The sequence below is a fragment of the Podarcis filfolensis genome (genome assembly GCF_964270895.1).
Source record: "Podarcis filfolensis genome assembly, chromosome: 2".
NCBI classification, from domain to species: domain Eukaryota; kingdom Metazoa; phylum Chordata; class Lepidosauria; order Squamata; family Lacertidae; genus Podarcis; species Podarcis filfolensis.
The window spans coordinates 98,268,458-98,287,427 of NC_139605.1; the positions used below are offsets into that span (position 1 = coordinate 98,268,458).

Here is an 18,970-nt window from a genome sequence, read left to right on the forward strand (position 1 = left end):
CTCTAAAAACTAGGTGCGTCTTATGGAGTGAAAAATACAGTATGTGTCAGGCAAGGAATGCCCAGAGTGAGGAGTTGTCAAAAGTGCATTTACAAGTTAGGAAAATGCATGTCTTATCAGCCCTGCGTCTCTCAGCTGCTCCTAGGTATGCACCCAATGAGGCAGTTGCCACAACAAATAGGCCATGCCCCCAACCTCAGCTTATGTATCTCCCACAAGCAGGCACAGACTCCATCTGTGTGTAACTTGCTTCTGCTCCTCCTCCTCCAATCCTCACTTGGTCCTGGGAGGCAATGGATCAGGAGAGGTGGGGGCAGGAGGAGGAGGCATGGAAGTTTTTGACTTTCCACCAGCCTGACCTATCGCTCCATCCTCCTGCACCTGTTCTTCGCTCTCCAATCCTGCAGTTTCTCCTGCCTCTGCCTCCCATCTCCTGGCTGTTACAGGATCCCTCAGATCACTGTTTCCTTCTTCCAAGTCAGTCTCCAGTCCTGCTAGGGTCTGGTATAATGACATTTGTTTCTGCAGCAATTAGAATTAAAACCACAGACGAGAGTGTCTCAGTGCAAGAGAGATCTATATATAACATGTTCTTTAGAAATCTTTTCTGTAACAAGCAACCTATATGGAATAACCTTTGCCTCTTCTCTGGCAAGCAGTTGGGAAGTGGGGAATGTAAGGTATGGTGCTCCCGGTTCTTTTAGGAATATAAGAAACTATAAAGGGCATGGACCTGGGTCATAGCTGGTTTATCCATTTCCCAGTGGGGGAATCAGCTGTTATATGTGTATTTTCTTCAGTTTGCCTTCACACAATCTGAAATCTCAGTAGCACCTATCAACCCCCCATTTGATGTCTGCTACCTCGTCCCACTGTCCCATCTAATGACTCACAGCAGACACAAATACAAATGTCTACAGTGCCTGCCAATTCCCCACCCCCACCCCAAATCATTTACCATCTAGCCTGATTAAGAGCTCTGGTGAACTCGAAAGCTTGCATGTTATGTTGTGACATTTTGTTGGGCCTAATAAAGATAAAAGGTAAAGGTAAAGGATAATAAAAATACTGCACTAACAACGGATTTTGGTTTGAATGAGTTGGCTTTTCTCATGGGGCAGCCATGGGTACTTTTGCTTTTTGAAGGAACTCAGTGTTCCTAGTTGCTCCTGCAGAATTCAAGACCTGGGTCTTCATGAACATGTGTTCCTCCAAGCCTCTGTTCATGTCTATTCCAGAGTTCAGAGTAGTGCTTGATTTTGTTCTTTGCATCAAGTCAGAATGCACTTTGAAGGAGGGAGAGTTGGTTGATGGGAAAGTGTCAGCATCTTAGCATCTTCTTCGATTTGGGAAATCTGTAATCAGGGTGAGAGGCTCTAGCTTAGCATACTCCCTGATGTGTAAGCTTCCCACATGAAAAGAGCTGTGTACTGCTTAACTGTGGCATCTCATGCCCAATGCCAACTCACAATCCTTTCTACGACACATTTTTGCCCTGTGCCTGCAACCCCCCTTTCAGCTCAGGATGTGTAGAAGTTACCAAAGCCTTTAAAATACTACTATTATGACTACTGGGACGCGGGTGGTGCTGTGGATTAAACCACAGAGCCTAGGGCTTGCCGATCAGAAGGTCAGCGGTTTGAATCCCCGTGACAGGGTGAGCTCCCATTGCTCGGTCCCTGCTCCTGCCAACCTAGCAGTTCGAAAGCACGTCAAAGTGCAAGTAGATAGATAGGTACTGCTCCGGCGGGAAGGTAAACGGCGTTTCCGTGTGCTGCCCTAGTTCTCCAGAAGCGGCTTAATCATGCTAGCCACATGACCCGGAAGCTGTACGCCGGCTCCCTTGGCCAGTAAAGTGAGATGAGCGCCGCAACCCCAGAGTTGCCCGCAACTGGACCTAACAGTCAGGGGTCCCTTTACCTTTACCTTTATTATGACTACTACAGACAAGCAAGCAAGCAAACAAACAAACAAACAGAAGCAGGCTGAAATAATAATGTGTAAAGCAATGCCCCTCCCCTACTTTTTTGTGTGTTTTTTTTAAAAAACCACCTTTCTGCCTCTGGTGTCTGTTTCAGCAATTTGGAGTTCCGCATAGACAGCTATTTTAAACTTGCTATCTGCCTCCTTTTGACAAGTCTTTTCCCCCACCCACCTCTGTTCCTCCCTGCCTCCCAGGGGCATTGTTAAGTTGAGTAACTTATGTAGAACACTTTGAAGATGAGAATCCTGAGTTGGATGCCAAGCATTAGCATGATTGCCTTAGGCCCCAAGGGCTGAAAATACTGACATTAAAGAGACATGTTTAATAACAAGGAATATTTCGCCAACAAAAGGACTATCTCAGCCTAATGTCTTTTATTTGCTCCACCCATGCACAGCCATCATTTCTGTTATATAATACCTATGATCTATTTCATTTTATTCGCACAGGAATTTAGCCATTGGGATTGGAATCCAGAACTTTCCAGAAGGACTAGCTGTCAGCCTTCCCTTGCGTGGAGCTGGGTTTTCGACGTGGAGAGCATTCTGGTAAGGTTCAAAACCTGTTTCTCACCTTTCTTTTGAATTTCCTGATGCAACTTTGGAACTGGAAATGTGTTCAAGTGGCCCTGAGTCACACTTTCTCTCGCACACTGGGAGAGGCTGCTGCTATTTATGTCAGTGGTTCTCAATCCTTTTCCTAACTGGGCCTACCTACTCTATGGTTGCTAAAGGTCCTCCTATCTAATCCAACTATCAGTTAGAAATGCAAATCCCTTTACTCCTTCTCATGTAGGTCTCATCTGAACTACACAGTTAAAGCAGTATTATACCACTTTAAACAAGCATAGCTTCAACCAAAGAATCCTGGGAGCTTTAGTTTGTTAAGGGTGCTGAAGGTTGTTAGGAGACCCACTTGAAATTCCCCTCACACAGCTACACTTCCCAGAGTTCACTGGGAACAGGAATTGATTAGTAAACCATTATAAGAATTGGCCAAAGCAAGGCAAAGCGACCTTGAGAGGAGGATAGACAAAGGTTGGAATTGATGTCTGAATGGGAGACCAAACAGGGGCACCATTTGGGCTCTGCTTCTGGGAGAGGTGCTGTTTGAGTTCCACCTCTGGCAGTAAAAAGGTAAATGTAAAGGATCCCTGGATGGTTAAGTCCAGTCAAAGGGGTTGCAGCACTCATCTCGCTTTCAGGCCAAGGGAGCCGGTGTTTGTCCAAAGACAGCTTTCCGGGTCATGTGGTCAGCATGACTAAACCGCTTCTGGCACAACGGAACACCATGACAGAAACCAGAGCGCACAGAAACGCCGTTTACCTTTCTGCCACCGCAGTACTTATTTATCTACTTGCACTGGTGTGCTTTCGAACTGGTGTGCTTTCGAACTTTTTGAACTCCTAGGTTGGCAGAAGCTGGGACAGAGCAACGGGAGCTCACTCAGTAGCGGGGATTCGAACCACAGACCTTCTGATTAGCAAGCCCAAGAGGATCAGTGGTTTAGACCACAGTAGAATGTCTTGGGGTAGCCCTGAAAGGAAAACTGATAGCACTACACTGAAAACATGTAGCAACTCCCCCCCAACCCCCCCAAAAGATAAAGTCATACCTCGGGTTAAATGTGCTTCAGGTTGAGCGTTTTCAGGTTATGCTCCGCGGCGACCCGGAAGTAACGGAGTGCATTACTTCCGGGTTTCACCACTTGCACATGCGCAGATGCTCAAAATGACGTCATGCGCGGAAGCGGGGAATTGCGACCCACGCATGCACAGACGCAGGTTGCGTTTGCTTCAGGATGCAAACGGGGCTCCGGAACGGATCCTGTTCGCATCCAGAGGTACCACTGTATTGCAAATTGCAATCCCAATAAGACTTTTTTAACTTCTCTGTTTTTGTCCCAAAACAAAACTTGACTATCAGACTAAAAAACAGAAGTAGATTTTTTATTTATTTTTATTTTTTGGAGGGAATTGATTGACAAAAGATCTTGACTGCAAAAGGTCCCTGTGGAGTAGAGAAAGGCATGGGGAGGAGAAATTCACTGTTATAGCCAGATGTTCTCTTTTGTCGGTAGCCATTTGCCACCTTTCAGATTAAAGGAAGGGAATTGTCTTCTGCAGTATTTGCTCCTGAATGGTTTCAGAGGAGATGATGATGATGATGATGATTGGCAATAATTATCCCTGTTGTCCTGGCCTCAAATGGGAAGTTGTCAAGGAGAAGGGGAAGAACTGATTTGTGTTGACTTCGCAAACTGTGGCAGCTTGAAAGGGACAAACAACACAATGCACAGGACAGGACAGAACAGCATTCTGCCTTATCTAGTGACATGTTGTTTGGGCTGTTTTACAGGTATGGGCAATTAAGCGGCATGGTGGAACCACTAGCTGGCATCTTTGGGGCCTTTGCCATAGTGTTAGCAGAGCCTCTTCTGCCCTACGCCTTGGCCTTTGCTGCTGGGGCAATGGTATATGTGGTGATGGACGACATCATCCCAGAGGCACAGATCAGGTGAGCAACTCCTTATTCAGCCACATCCATTCTGTTTCTTTCATGCTGTTTTTAACACCAAATGTCTCTCAGGTAGAGAAGCCTCTGCAAACCAAATCAAGGGGAGATTAAAACCAAAGCATGACTGTGAGGTCCACTGTAGCTTTGTTTCAGGTTAACTGTTCTGTAGAGAAGAAAAGATTGGAAAACCCACTTCAGGCAGCAACAGCAGCAACGCTACCTAAATTAAGCTCCTCTCAATCAGATTTTGGTTCCCAGGACATCAGACTTTCACAACCTCCTGAAACTACTCAGACCAATGTCGTAGAATCCAATCTTAAGAGTTGGTTGGAGTAGCAGACTCCTTGTCATGAAACCCTGCAAGTCAAAAGCACCTCATCTTCATCCCAATTCTCCCCTTCTAGAGGGGAATTGTTGGTGTGTTAGCTGCCACTGTTTTCAGTATCTTCTGCCTACACAAGCACTTCCCCTCATTGGTCAGTATCCCTCAAATCATGACCATCCCAACCGAACAGCATAAAACAGGGCATTAAATGCACTGTTTGCTTCTCCAAAGGGGGAAGAAGAAACATTTTTGTGTCAGATAAGGAAACAAACAAAACAACAACAGCAAATACCATTTGGAATGCAGACCTTAATTTCTCTTCCCCTACTTCCCCTCTCTTCGCAGTGGCAATGGGAAGCTGGCTTCCTGGACATCGATCTTAGGATTTGTGGTCATGATGTCCCTGGATGTTGGACTTGGATAACAGGCGATGCCAACTTTCCCCATCTTTGACCTTCAGAATATGTCATTCTGGACAAAATGCACAGCAGAAGCTGGAATGGGAACAATGCATTTTTACGTAATAATAATACTGATCTGGGTTAATGTTGATTTGACTTAAATTATACAGACTTAAAATTTGCCATAATGTTAATGTGGATGGTTCTGGAAAGCGCGGGAAAGTCATTCTTGTGGTTTTTTTCCCCTCCTGCCACTCCATTACTCCTTTTCCAGCGGGGTTGTTGGTATGAAGTCAGGTCTAATCTGTGGTGATTGTCTTTGCTGTGTCTTCACAAATCTTGTTGTGTGTTATAAACTGAGTGGTGCAAGGCAACATCAAAGAGCTGAAATGGCCTACAAGAGTGACCTACGAGAGAAGGCCATACAGTGCTTTGTTTTTAGCTGTGGAAATATTCGGCTTCACTACTTGTCGAAATGGATAGATCATTTCTTTTAATCAATAATGGGACCTTAGGGGCTGTGTTTAGAGGTGGGGAGCAAAAGCTTTCCTATCCACATATAGTGTTGGAGGTTTACCTGGAAAGCAAGGGAAGATTGCAAAGTGTTTGTGGCAAATCTTAAGTGAAGGCTGCACTTCTTCTGTCAAGTGTCTGGGCTTCTATAGTGCTGTTCCCGTAGGTGCACTCATTTCCTAATATCCCTTGTCTGGTAGGAAATAATCACCCTTCAGTTTTAGGGTTATGGAGGGTTACTACTTCTGGACTTACTGCTGTAGGATTTCTGGAGGTTGAGCCTCTGTGAATCGTTAATCTAAGCTCTTAACTCAGTTGACATGCCAATATGGCGTTTTCTACCATCTCAAGCAAGCAGAGTTCAGCACTGAAAGCGGATCTGAGCCTCCGAGTGTCAACACTAGGAGGCCTATTGCCCTAGCACCTACTTCCACCCCTCACTCCCTACCTGCGTTTTCTAATATCTTTATTTGCTATGATAGCAAGAGGGCTTTCTTGGGGAATTGTTCCCACCCGCTTCCTTGTGATGAATGCAAGAGAATAGAGTGGGACAGAGTAAACTGATGGGGCGAGTTGGCAACTTGTGTTCATCCAGCATATAAGTACCACTTCATTGGCAGATCAGCTATAAGGGTTGAGATCCCTGAGTAAAAAGACACACCCATTGTGCTCAACGGCGGAAACAGAAGTAAGAGAGCTTGCATTGGTACATCATATACTTTTGACAGCTAAGGGCTTCTTGCTTTTTGTCTGTAGCATTTGTGCTTGCAGGTTAAACCTCAAGAATTGTGTGTGTGTCACTGGAATCTGTCTTCCTATATGTCACCTCAGGGCTCTGCAAAAGAGGCCTCTGGATAACCAGTGCCACACACATCCCCACCAGGGCTTTTCTCCCAGTTCACAAAGCAGGATTTACTTTGGTTGCTTTGTGATATCTATTTTCTCCAGGGGGGACAGAGCATAAGGAGTATGTGTGTGCCGGAGGCTTCCCAGGGGTCATGTGGTTACCATCAGCCAGTTGGTGCTCTTGGACTAAATTACCGTATTTTTCGCTCTATAAGACGCACCAGACCATAAGACGCACCTAGTTTTTGGAGGAGGAAAACAAGAAAAAAAATATTCTGAATCTCAGAAGCCAGAGCAGCAAGAGGGATCGCTGCGCAGTGAAAGCAGCGATCCCTCTTGCTGTTCTGGCTTCTGGGATAGCTGCGCAGCCTGCATTCGCTCCATAAGACGCACACACATTTCCCCTTACTTTTTAGGAGGGAAAAAGTGAGTCTTATACAGCAAAAAATACGGTAATTGAAAGCCCATGGGCTTGTTTCTTCAGTGTGTGTGGTTTTGTTTGTATGCACAAAGACCAGTACATAACGATGATTAGTAATTGATCTGACTTTTTAACTGTGGTGAGTCTGAATAAAAGAGGAGATTTTAAAAATTGTGTTTGAGTCATTGGACTAATTTCTTTCTCCTGCCATCTCTCTCCCATTTATTTTTTTTAATTGTTCGTTCTAACCCGCTTGTCCGTAAGTACAACTATTCGGGCTCAAACGTAGTTGAGTTTGCTTCATCGGATCCTTGGTCCGTTCACACTGTTGCTTCTGGTAACCATTCAAAGCCCCTTGCTGTACTGCAATAATAATGAGCCAATGTCTGGTTAGACAGTGCGCCTTCCTTCCTCAATTGATGGTGAATGCGAGCCAGTCTGTATTCCTGGAAGTGACCTGGAGGAGCAAATGTCAAAAGAATTGCCCAGGACACAGCTGAACCTCTCCTTCCATATTACAAGTTAAATGCATTGGAGTACCTTGAACCACAAAGGATAATGGTTTAATTTCCATTATGGAAATGGGAATGTTTACTTATGTTAAATTACTGTGCATTTTTAACATGGGGTTTTTCCTTTGGCAGTAGTTCTCATGTAATTGGCTGACTGTGAGTCACATGAGAGAGGCATTCCATTCTATTGTGACTGTTATTCAAGTAACTGTCGTTTTTAACGTTTTCTGCTTCTTTCTCTCTCTGTGTGTGTATGTGTGTGAGAGAGAGGGGCAGAGAGAGAGAGCCGCTGAGAGAGGCTTATTTGGAGTATGTGTCAATGTGATTTGTCTGAAGTGAAACAGACAAGAGGAAGATCCCTAAACGTTAATGGGAGGAAACCTTTGCAGGAGCTCTCTATAAGGAACAAAGTGAATAAGCATGAGATTGACTATTAATGGGGAAATCAACAAATGGCTGTAATGCATTTATTTCTTGGCAGAACTGAAGGAACTAGTATTTTGTGGGCAAGCAGTTTGCTGGCTGGCACAGACAGAAATGTGCTACAAAAACCTGGGGGCAAGAGGGCTAATAGTTGGGTCACTGGTATCTGTTTTTGTTTCCTTTTAGTCACCAAAAATTATCTGAAAGATTTTCATTTGCATCTGGGTGTGATATATGGGACAGGTTTCACAGCCACTCTCCAGACGTTTTTGACTATGTTTAGTTAGAGAGGCGTTTTGTTTTTGCAGATAGAAGGGCTTGATGCTTCTTCTTAAAATGCTGAGGGCTTCAAAGGGATGGGCATTGCTTTTTTGTGCTCAAAAGGCAAATTTTCATGTTGTCCAGGGCACCCCCACTTGTTCAGGCTTCTGCACTCCTCCTCCTGCCCACAAATAAGGTTCATAATTGATCTAGAATTGCAGTCCCTAACACACCCTTGCCATCTTTCAGCTGATCTTAACAGACGGAAGGGCTCATACATGCTCCCAGAAGTATGCTGAGCCCATGCCACCAAAACCAATCCGTAATTTGGATTATGTTCTCTTCTGCTTGGCTCACATCATGGAAAAACAAGGGTGGATGCGACGCTGTGCCACCTCTTCGCACTGATAGAAAGCATAGCTGTCAACTTTTCCCTTTTCTTGCAAGGAATCCTGAAATATACTTGGAGTCGAGAGTGGATTTCATGCTCTTTATTCAGCTCATAGTGGTGAGGAGGAATGGAAGTTACCCCAGAATGTCTGCTTTATATACATTATTTACACTATGGGCCCCACATGATTGGCTAATTCCTGGATTCTCCTGTAGGCCAATCAGGTTGCGGATTCACTTCTACCTGGAGCTGGATTGGGTGGCTCCTGTGGACCAATCAGACTGCTGCATTCTGAATCCTATTGTTCTAGGACCAATCAGACTGCTGCATTTTGGATCCTATTCAACTCGGTACATAACAAATCCTGTTCGGAATAAGGGAATTTCCCTTTTAAAAAAGGGAAACATTGACAGCTATGATAGAAAGGGCCCCATTTGAGATAGAAGCCAACATTAGAGTTAAGTCCCAGCTCTGTATTCCAAGAGACTTCCAGCCCATGTTGTGCAGTGAGGAAGGAAGCAGTGAGGACAGCAAAGAGGAGAGTGCAGCAGACGAGACAGACTAAGGCCGACCAGGTGAACTGTCACCCTCGCTAGGTAGCGTGAGCGAGCTCACGTCCTCATTTGCCTCTGAGTCAGAGATGAGGAATGCTGGAGCCAGTGTTATCTCTCAGTGCCTGTGTGGCTAACCGAGGCTGACGAGGACCCTTCCTTCCTGCAGGGATTGCACTACTCAACGTTTACCTGTGAGCAAGCAGAGTCCCGGGGGGGGGGGCAGAGTTTAGCAGGGAAGGTGCAGCTCGCATGGTTGCGGTTTCAAGGGAGGAGGCCGCAACAGGAATCCCTGAGCGAGAGCTTTGCACGCAACCAAACAATCGTCTTATTATTACAAGTGATGCCATAAAGCCCGGCGCAGCACAAAAGCCCTCTCTCAACGCCGAAGCTAGAATAGACAGCAGCACCTGAGTCACTGCTCATAAAGGCATGCTGATTTCATCTGCTAACCCCCACTCTGTGTTTGGGGGAGGCAGGGAGAGAGAAGCTAAGAACAAAATGCCATCTATCTCATGCTTATATATATATATATCTTTGTTGTACTTGGCAACACGATAGCAATTAAAACGGAGACACACAGAGGCTTCTGTCTCTCCTAAGTAGAGGGCAAAGGTACTTCTTCACTGCTTGATTGCAGAGTTCTTTTGTGACTGTCTTCTCTGTGTGGTAGTAAATAATGGCACACCCCCTTGCATTTCTGTATGGGCGCTTTGGAAACCATGCTTTATTTATTGCAGTTTCATTCCACCTTTCCTAAAGGTGGCACACACAGTTCTCTTCCTTCCCATTTTATCCTCAAAACAACCCTGTGAGGTAGGTGAGGCTGGGAGGCAGTGACTGGCCCGAGATTACCCAGTGAGCTTCATGGCTGAGTGGGGATTTGAACTCGGGTCTCCCAGGTTCTAGTCCAGCACTCTAGCCATTACACCGCACTGGCTTTCATGTTGGAGGCAGACAACTGCAGCAATCCAGTTATCACACTGTTAAGCTATAGGAAAAGAAGGGGAGAGTTTCATAGCTCAGTCAGTAGAGCATGAGACTCTTAATCTCAAGGTCATGGGTTCGATTCCCATGTTGGGCAAGAGATTCCTACATCGCAGGGGGTTGGACTGGATGACCCTCGTGGTTCCTTCCAGCTCCACAACTCTGTGATTCTATAATTTGGGAGGAAGCTGGAATGAAAAAAAAAACAAAACGCATTCCTACAGCTATAACACTATTTTGGGTTTTCAGCCAGAATATACCCTGACCTGCCATTTGTCCACAGGAACAGCTTTGGGTCCTAAATTAGGCTCATGCTAACGAAGGGCAGAGGGACGTGGGTGGCGCTGTGGGTTAAACCACAGAGCCTAGGACTTGCCAATCAGAAGGTCAGCGGTTCGAATCCCCGTGACGGGGTGAGCTCCCATTTTTCGGTCCCTGCTCCTGCCAACCTAGCAGTTTGAAAGCACATCAAAGTGCAAGTAGATAAATAGGTACTGCTCCAGCGGGAAGGTAAACGGTGTTTCCGTGTGCTGCTCTGGTTCACCAGAAGCGGCTTAGTCATGCTGGCCACATGACCCGGAAGCTGTATGCCGGCTCTCTTGGCCAATAAAGCACGATGAGCGCTGCAACCCCAGAGTTGTCCGCAACTGGACCTAACGGTCAGGGGTCCCTTTACCTTTTATGAAGGGCAGAAGCTCAAGGGATTCCCCCCTTCTTCAACATCTTCTTCTTGTGCTTCTGATGCCCGCATGCCATATCACAAGCAAGCTGTGTTTGAAACGTCTCTCCCCCCCTCATTTCCAACTTCCATTGCCTTGACTTTCAAAAGCAGTTGACCACATGGCAAGGGGAACAGGTATTTGAGAAATGCAAGTCCAAATAATTTTTAGGCATGCAGAACTAGCGTCCCAGTTCTCTCTTTGGATCTGGGTTACAATATTCTCTGTCCCATGTAGTGCGCTGTAAAATGCCCAATTGTCTACAAAGTTAGGAGCAAATGTTTGCCTCATTGCCAGGGAGCAGGGGGCAGAATGGGGTAGGGAACATGGCTAGATTCTTGGCCTACCTAGATAGATTACCAGGCCCAGACCAAGGGCTTCCAGACTGTCAGTTTTTTACAGTGGAATTCAGTGTGACATACCAGTAAATTCAGTTTGTGCAGTTAAAGCGGATTTGCTGGTCTTGTGCAAGAAGTTTGCTGTCCCCACCCCCCACCCCAAATTTCTTAGCAGTAAGGAAAGTGGAGCTGAGACTCCAATATTTTGGCCACCTCATGAGAAGAGAAGACTCCCTGGAAAAGACCCTGATGTTGGGAAAGATTGAGGGCACAAGGAGAAGGGGACGACAGAGGATGAGATGGTTGGACAGTGAATTATGGTGCTGGAGGAGACTCATGAGAGTCCCATGGACTGCAAGATCAAACCTCTCCATTCCTAAGGAAATCAGCCCTGAGTGCTCACTGGAAGGACAGATCGTGAAGCTGAGGCTCCAATACCTTGGCCACCTCATGAGAAGAGAAGACTCCCTGGAAAAGACCCTGATGTTGGGAAAGATTGAGGGCACAAGGAGAAGGGGACGACAGAGGATGAGATGGTTGGACAGTGTTCTCGAAGCTACCAACATGAGTTTGACCAAACTGCGGGAGGCAGTGGAAGACAGGAGTGCCTGGCGTGCTCTGGTCCATGGGGTCACGAAGAGTCGGACACGACTAAACGACTAAACAACAACAACAAGGAAAGTGACAGGAAAGTGCATGGGATCGCATTTGTTTAACATGGCATCATATAACTTCCCTGCAAACAAGTGAAAATGAATGTTTAGCAAGCCCCTGGCACCATGTATATGACCTCATTGCAAACATTGTGCAAACAAATCAGAATGAATGTTCAATAAACCGGTTATCTGGACACAACCCAAAACAGAGCACCAAGTGCTGAGCATTCTGTGTTGGTTAGCTGCTTGTAGGAAGCCACAATTAGATTTTTTTTCTTCCCCTTTTAAGTAGGCTTCCTCTGGTACACGCTAATAAACCGCTCCAGAGGTTCATTGCTGTTGCATAATCTTACAAAACCACCAATGGTAGCTGGAATGGGCTTGTGCTTTATGCCTCAGGGTTGTGTCGGTTTTGGTACTTGTGGAATATTGTGTGCTCTTGAAACAGATTCAAAACCTGCAAAGCAGTTATGGAATATGCAGAACTGGCAAAACTAACAGAAAAATTACATGAAAAGGACAACAAAGACTTTAAAAGAGAATGGGAACTATTTACAACATATATGAAGAGGCAACATAAAGAAATGGACTCATTGGCAGGGTTTGAGTAAACTCACAACTGTATACAACAAAAAATAAGGCTATATGTATTGAGAAAATTTGTGGGAAACAATACACAGGGTGAACAATATGGAAATAAAACAAAACGGGAGTATGGGGGAAGTCCAGGGGAGGAGGGTCGAAATATGAAAAATTGTTAAAGATATATTGTTAGAAGAAGTATACATGGAAAAATCAGTAAAAAATATTTAAAAAAACAAAACCAAAACAAATCCTGCAAAGCAGTGAAACCATCTGCAGAAGTCCTTGACTGATCCACTCATTCGGGCGGTATGTAAGAAGGAGAGATTACCGTATTTTTTGCTCTATAAGACGCACCAGACCACAAGACGCACCTAGTTTTTGGAGGAGGAAAACAAGAAAAAAAATATTCTGAATCTCAGAAGCCAGAACAACAAGAGGGATCGCTATGCAGTGAAAGCAGCAATCCCTCTTGCTGTTCTGGCTTCTGTGATAGCTGTGCAGCCTGCTTTCGCTCCATAAGACGCACACACATTTCCCCTTACTTTTTAGGAGGGAAAAGGTGAGTCTTATAGAGCAAAAAATACGGTAATCCTCAAGAGGCACTGAGAGATCAGGTTGCAGAGAAGAAGCAAAGGGTTCTCTGGAGGAAAAAATGTCATTTTAAACAATTGGCAAGGTATCAGTTCTGAAGATGTGGCTTTTGGGAACATCCTCCTGAAATGTAACTTTCCATTACTACAGGTGTAATATATGTCAAGGCAGAGTATCATTGGCTCCCGGCTCCACCGACTGCTTGGCCATGGCAGTAAAATGGCGGCAGCCGTGGGTCAGCTGGCGGGTGGGTGTCTCCTGTGGGCCTGCCCGGGCCTCCTCCTTTCGCAGAGCTCAGCCTTAGGAAAATGGTCTGTACATCTTGGGAGAAGCAGATTCAGAGCTACCAAGGCAGTATCCCAAATTGCCCTAAATGTTCCTGAGACAAAGGTATCTTTTCTAGATAACTGCTTGAGGGTAGCGTCTGAAGATTCTGGGATTTCAACATGCACAGTGGGACTTTGGATTGACACTGGAAGCAGATACCAAAATGAGAAAAACAATGGAACAGCTCATTTCCTGGAGCATACAGCTTCTAAGGGGACAAAAAAAGAGAGGCCCCAGTTGGATCTAGAACTGGAAATTGAAAACATGGGAGCTCACCTTAATGCTTATACATCAAGAGAACCAACTGTATATTATGCAAAGGCTCATCCTCTGAGTGTTTTGGGAAACAAAGCGGAAATGGTTTCATAGGGCTATTCTTTCCCCCATTGCCCAGCCCCTCTCACTTTCGAATTGCCCTGCAGAAGCATCATGCAGATTGTGTGGTTTTGCATTCAGCTCCATCAATTCCGTGCCACAATTTTAAATCGCTGGGATGGATGCAGGTGAGATGCTCACCTATAAAATGCTGGGCGTTATACATGTTGCTGCATATCAGAAAGATTTGGAAATGCATAAGCCGCTCCAAGGTATATGCATATATTTTTAAATACCCGCTATTTTAAATCATGCATTGGCAAACCTGATGCATTTTGTCTAGTGAAATAGCAGGTATGTGCACCAGTCTGTTTCCTATAAAAATATGCCAAAGCATTCTTCCAGTAATAATAATAATAATAATAATAATAATAATAATAATAATAATAATTTATTTATACCCTGCTACCCTGCCCATCTGGCTGAGTTTCCCCAGCCACTCTGGGCGGCTCCCAATTGAATGTTAGAAACAATACAGCATTAAATATTAAGAACTTCCCTAAACAAGGTTGCCTTCAGATGTCTTTTAAAGATAAGATAGCTGCTTATTTCCTTGACATCTGATGGGAGGGCGTTCCATAGGGCAGGTGCCACTGGTTCCCTGTAACCTCACTTCTTGCAATGAGGGACCCGCCAGAAGGCCCTTGGTGCTGGATCTCAGTGTTCGGGCTGAACGATGGGGGTGGAGACACTCCTTCAGGTATACAGGGATGTTATCCCCACCTGCTTCTACTCCCCATTCAAGGCGACTCTATTTTGCGCAGCTTTGACTAAGCATTCCATCCTCAGGTTTCAAATACAAACACATTTGCTCACTGTTGTCTGTGCTGAGGGTTCTCCCTTCCCCCTGTTTGTCTCCCAAATTCGGCAAAATTCAGATTGCAAGCAAGCTACTCTAGCAGCAGGGACGTGTTTTGGTGTGGGTGCGTTAACCCATAAAGCAGGGTGGTCAGTATAATACCCTGAAACTTACCTTGGACTTCCAATAGCCCCAGCCAGCAAAGGATTGTGGGAAGTAACAGTTTAACACCTAGAAGACACCGTGTTGACTATAACAGCTGTTTGGTGTGTATACATAGAGGCGAGGAAGAGATTATGATTATATTATTGTGTTTTTATTTTCGCTTTCACCCTGCTGTCCTTCACATCCCACCTGCATTGTCTCGGCTCTGCACGTGTCTGTTAAAACGCTTCTGTGAAGCATGGAAACTCTAGCCAGACAATGACCTCAAGGGTTCCCCTAGGGGCCTCCTGAATCATTAAGCAAATTAAGTTGTTAGGAAAGGCGGGGGCTGCCCCTGTAATTGGGTGTGAGTGCCCCAGGGGAGTCTGCAATTGTTACAAAAAGAGAGAGTGTTAGTGAGTGGAGAAGAGAGAGTGCCATCTTCCCCTATCCTTCCACCCACCCCTTAACTCCCTCTCCCTTAAAGTTCAGGCTTGCCAAGAAAGATGATTCCAGCCAGCCCGTTTGACTTCTCACCCAATTTGCTCTCCATTGCCCGTTCAAGAAATTAATTTCCTTCCCCTCCCCTTCCTCCAGATAGAATGATCTAATTATGATTGTGCAAGCCAACTCTCCGAAAACTCCTCTTGGGTCAGAATAGCTACAAATAGCAGCAGATGCATATCAGCCTTTGCAGGCTTAGGAACATGAAAAAGCAAATGTCTCGTCTGGGTCTGTTCTTTGGTGTCCCTCGGTCACACAGTGTGTCGTTTCTGGGGTTCCAAAGGTTCCCCCCACCCATAAATAGATTTTAAGCATTCAGCACATGCATCAGTGATAAATACTGAACAGTAAAATGGACAGTGAACCACAGACTGAGTCTTTCCTAATTAGATGCAAGTAACCTTGCACCACTGTTGACACATTTCTGACACTGCTGCTCGCTATACCTCAAAGCCTGCCGTGTTCATGGAGACAGGGGCTCCTCTGATATTGGGTCCTGCTGCTCTGGTTCCTGTGCATCGACCCCCATCCCCTCACCATTCTCTCTCGTCACCCTGTGAGTACTTCCTTCCCCGTCCCCATTGTCCTGCCGGTTCATGACCCCGGGAAAGGTCAAGGAGCAAACCCTACACAAATCCAGAGTGGAGTTCCTCAGATGGTTGGATGGCGCCATGTATGCCTCCTTCCGGCAACTCCCACAGCCAAGCTGGTGCCAAAAACATATTGCTCTGCATTCTTTTGGTCCACATCTGCATATCTCTCCCCGCCCCCGTATAAAGATCATATGTTCATAAATTGTTATGAATAAAGTGCCCCTAGCATCAAGTCCATACCTGTGTCTCATCTCTTTCTTCCAGTCTCTGCACCTGAGTGTAGTTTTTGGGATCTTGATGACGCTCAGCCATCAGTCTTGTGTGATTTCTGTTTTCCAGCTTCATTGTCAGGATTACAAGGGCAAGTGTGTGTGTGTGTGTGTGTGTGTGTGTGTGTAAGATACGAGACTATGCCTTTCAATTGATTTATGTATGGAAGCCCAGTAGGGCCCTATCCAGGATACAGCCTTTCCCTTGACTCACAATTTATTACTCGTCTCCTTGCAAGGTGTGTTAATTTTAAAAGTTTCCTGCTTGGCTCTGAGACCATGTGGTTCCTTTTTCCCTTTTGAAAAAAAGAAAAAAGAATATTTGTAGTGCTTTAAAAAAACATGACTTCTAAATGCCTCCTTAAATATTGCCCCTTTTCTTCTGACTGGCTGTTAAGCTTGCCAATAATCCCTCCTTGTCATTTCTTGTTGCTCTGATAGACAACACTGTGTGTCAAAGTGCCGATCAGAAGGGCCCCGAGGTCCCGTGGTTCATATTATGCCCGTGTGAATTAACTGGGGCTGTGTATATTATAGGCTCTGACAAATGCTGATGGATTGTGCTTCCCAGTCAATAGGAACTACTGTGGGAGCTGCCAGTACAATGGCAGTCATTGTTTGGCAGGGCAAGCCTCTGCCTGTTACCTAAAAGACTTGAGACAGGTGTATCGTGCTGTGGTCACGCTATGGAGCAGAGCGGCAGCCAAGATTTCCCCTCGCTCGGTTATGTCTCTCTCTTTTAAGGTTCTTAAGTTATGTCAGTCGTAACTTCATCTGGAGCCGAGTTAACAGCAGCCACCCTGCTCAGCTCCCCCTCATTACCAGGCCGCACTTGACATTCTGCTCTGGAGAACCAGAGCTTTAGGCACTGGAATGACAAATGGCAGGCCTCCAAAACTGGGTGGATTTCCTCTCCTTTTCACAAACCTCCTGCTTTTGGCAAAGGGAGCAAAGGTGCAAGGTGCACGCTTCATTTCCAAGCTAAAGAAGTGTGTGGATGTGTCTCCTTCGAAAAGCATGCAGGCTCTTTCGCTACGCTTTTCCATATTTGCCACTGAAGCATTGCGAGGCAGGAACCTATTATCTTCATCTTGAAGACGGAGCATGGAGGGCTGCTTCCGGCGTCATTTTTCTTTACTTCAGACCTCCATGGTTTGTGGCCCACCAAGTCAGGCTTGGCTAACCCAGGCCCTCCCAAGTGTCCCTGACAGTCCCGTATTTACAGAAGCCATCCCAGTTTCTGATTTGATAACGGAATGTCCCGCTTTTCCTTAGGAAGTCCCAATTTTCACTGGATAAATGTTGGAGCGTATGGAGTGGGCCGAGCCTGTCTGCCATTGAGCTTCAACCTCTTCCCCTGTGAGTTCATCCTGCCTATGTCTGCAATGACCAGGGGTCAGCAAACCTTTTCAGCAGGGGGCTGGTCCACTGTCCCTCAGACCTTGTGGGGGGCCGGACTATATTTTTGGGGGAGGAAATGAACAAATTCCTATGCCCCAAATAACCCAGAGATGCATTTTAAATAAAAGCACACATTCTATTCATGTAAAAACATGCTGATTCCCGGACCGTCCATGGGCCAGATTTAGAAGGCGATTGGGCTGGATCCTGCCCCCAGGCCTTAGTTTGCCTACCCATGGCATTGAGCATCATTTGATAGTGAAACTGAAACAGATTGCAGTGGAGAATGTTTCCATTCTGATTTGCCAAAAGAGGAAGGGGAGTGAAATAGCAATATGGGTACCCCTTGCCTCTGGAGCTCTTCTTTGCAGCAGGCCTGTCCCTCATCCATTCTAAGGGGAAAGGTGTTTTGCATGCTATGTTCACATTACTGGCTTAAAATGCCATGAATTCGCGCCCCCCCCCCCCGCTGCATTTCAAGCCACATTTGCACAGTTTTGGTCACATCAGCAAGCGGGCAGGGATATCTTTACCTGACATGCATGCCCTTTTCGGTTTCCTCGCCCTCGCAACTCCCCTGGAACAAAGCACTCACCTGTGCATGCATGCTTACCTGTGCATGTGTCATGGCTGTCTCAATGCACACATCATTCTTAAAAATGTACCGAATGCAGCTTATGTTTTCTAGTCAGGCTGAAAGGGGAGAGAATCACTGAACAGCAGCATCTGTCAACATCAATATGGATTGTGGCTAACATTGTGTAAATGCAGCTTCCAAAACTTGCAGCGGGAGCACACCAGATGCGGCGTATAAGCAGTAATGTGAGTGTACCCCAAATTTTCTTCCCTTCCATGGTTTGGAAAGACCTTTCCCCCACTTTCAGATCCATTATTTTTTGCTTTCTGCTGTTTGGGAAGGGGAATGGGGTGGGGTGGGGGAGCTGGCCTCAACAGCTTATTTTGCGTTGCCTCCTAAAAGTCATCTGCTGAAGCTGAACTATGGAAAATATTTGTGAAAGTTCTCAGAGGTCTGAAATTTGCTATGGCAAGGGTGTTGTGTTTCTCCTTTTCATGCCATTGCTCTCCTTTAAAAAAAAACCACACACACACACACACACACCCCTCCCACTTGAAACTCTCAGCAACAAGTGCTGTTTTATTGCAGATAACTTACCAGTAGCATAAAGGCTGCTTTGTAATGCTGGGCTCCAGATGTTTAGCATTTTCAAGCAAATCTAATCATAAGGTACCTGTCTCATGAAAACACCAGCTGGGGAGGAGGAAAACCATAGATTTTCAAACTTCTTTGCAAAAGAGGGAGGGAGGGAGGGAGGGAGGGAGAAAAAGAAAGAAAGTGAATTTTTGCACTGCTCATGCAGCTGGTGTAAGTTCTGGGTTTGGGAAGCAGGAGAAAGCCTCCCTGTCACTGTGGGTGACCTGGTGATGCCCTGTTTCAATAAGGCTCAAGCCAATTGTGACTGAATGCCAATGGGGGAGTATGGCCTAGCAGTGAGAGTGCAGCTCAGAGGCATAGCAG

At 45.7% G+C, this 18,970-nt stretch overlaps 1 protein-coding gene across 4 annotated transcripts in view; it reads left to right on the forward strand.

Moving 5' to 3' along the window:
- The window catches only part of SLC39A11 (solute carrier family 39 member 11), a 261,302-nt gene extending 254,121 nt beyond the window's left edge, over positions 1-7,181 (forward strand). For all 4 annotated transcript variants that reach the window (XM_083598917.1, XM_083598918.1, XM_083598920.1 and 1 more), the window contains 3 exons: positions 2,434-2,532; positions 4,343-4,501; positions 5,172-7,181. In XM_083598917.1, the coding sequence (XP_083455043.1) occupies positions 2,434-2,532; positions 4,343-4,501; positions 5,172-5,250 (337 nt within the window). In that variant the 3' untranslated portion in view covers positions 5,251-7,181. The remainder of the gene's footprint in view (positions 1-2,433; positions 2,533-4,342; positions 4,502-5,171) is intronic.
- The last annotated feature ends 11,789 nt before the right edge of the window (positions 7,182-18,970 follow it).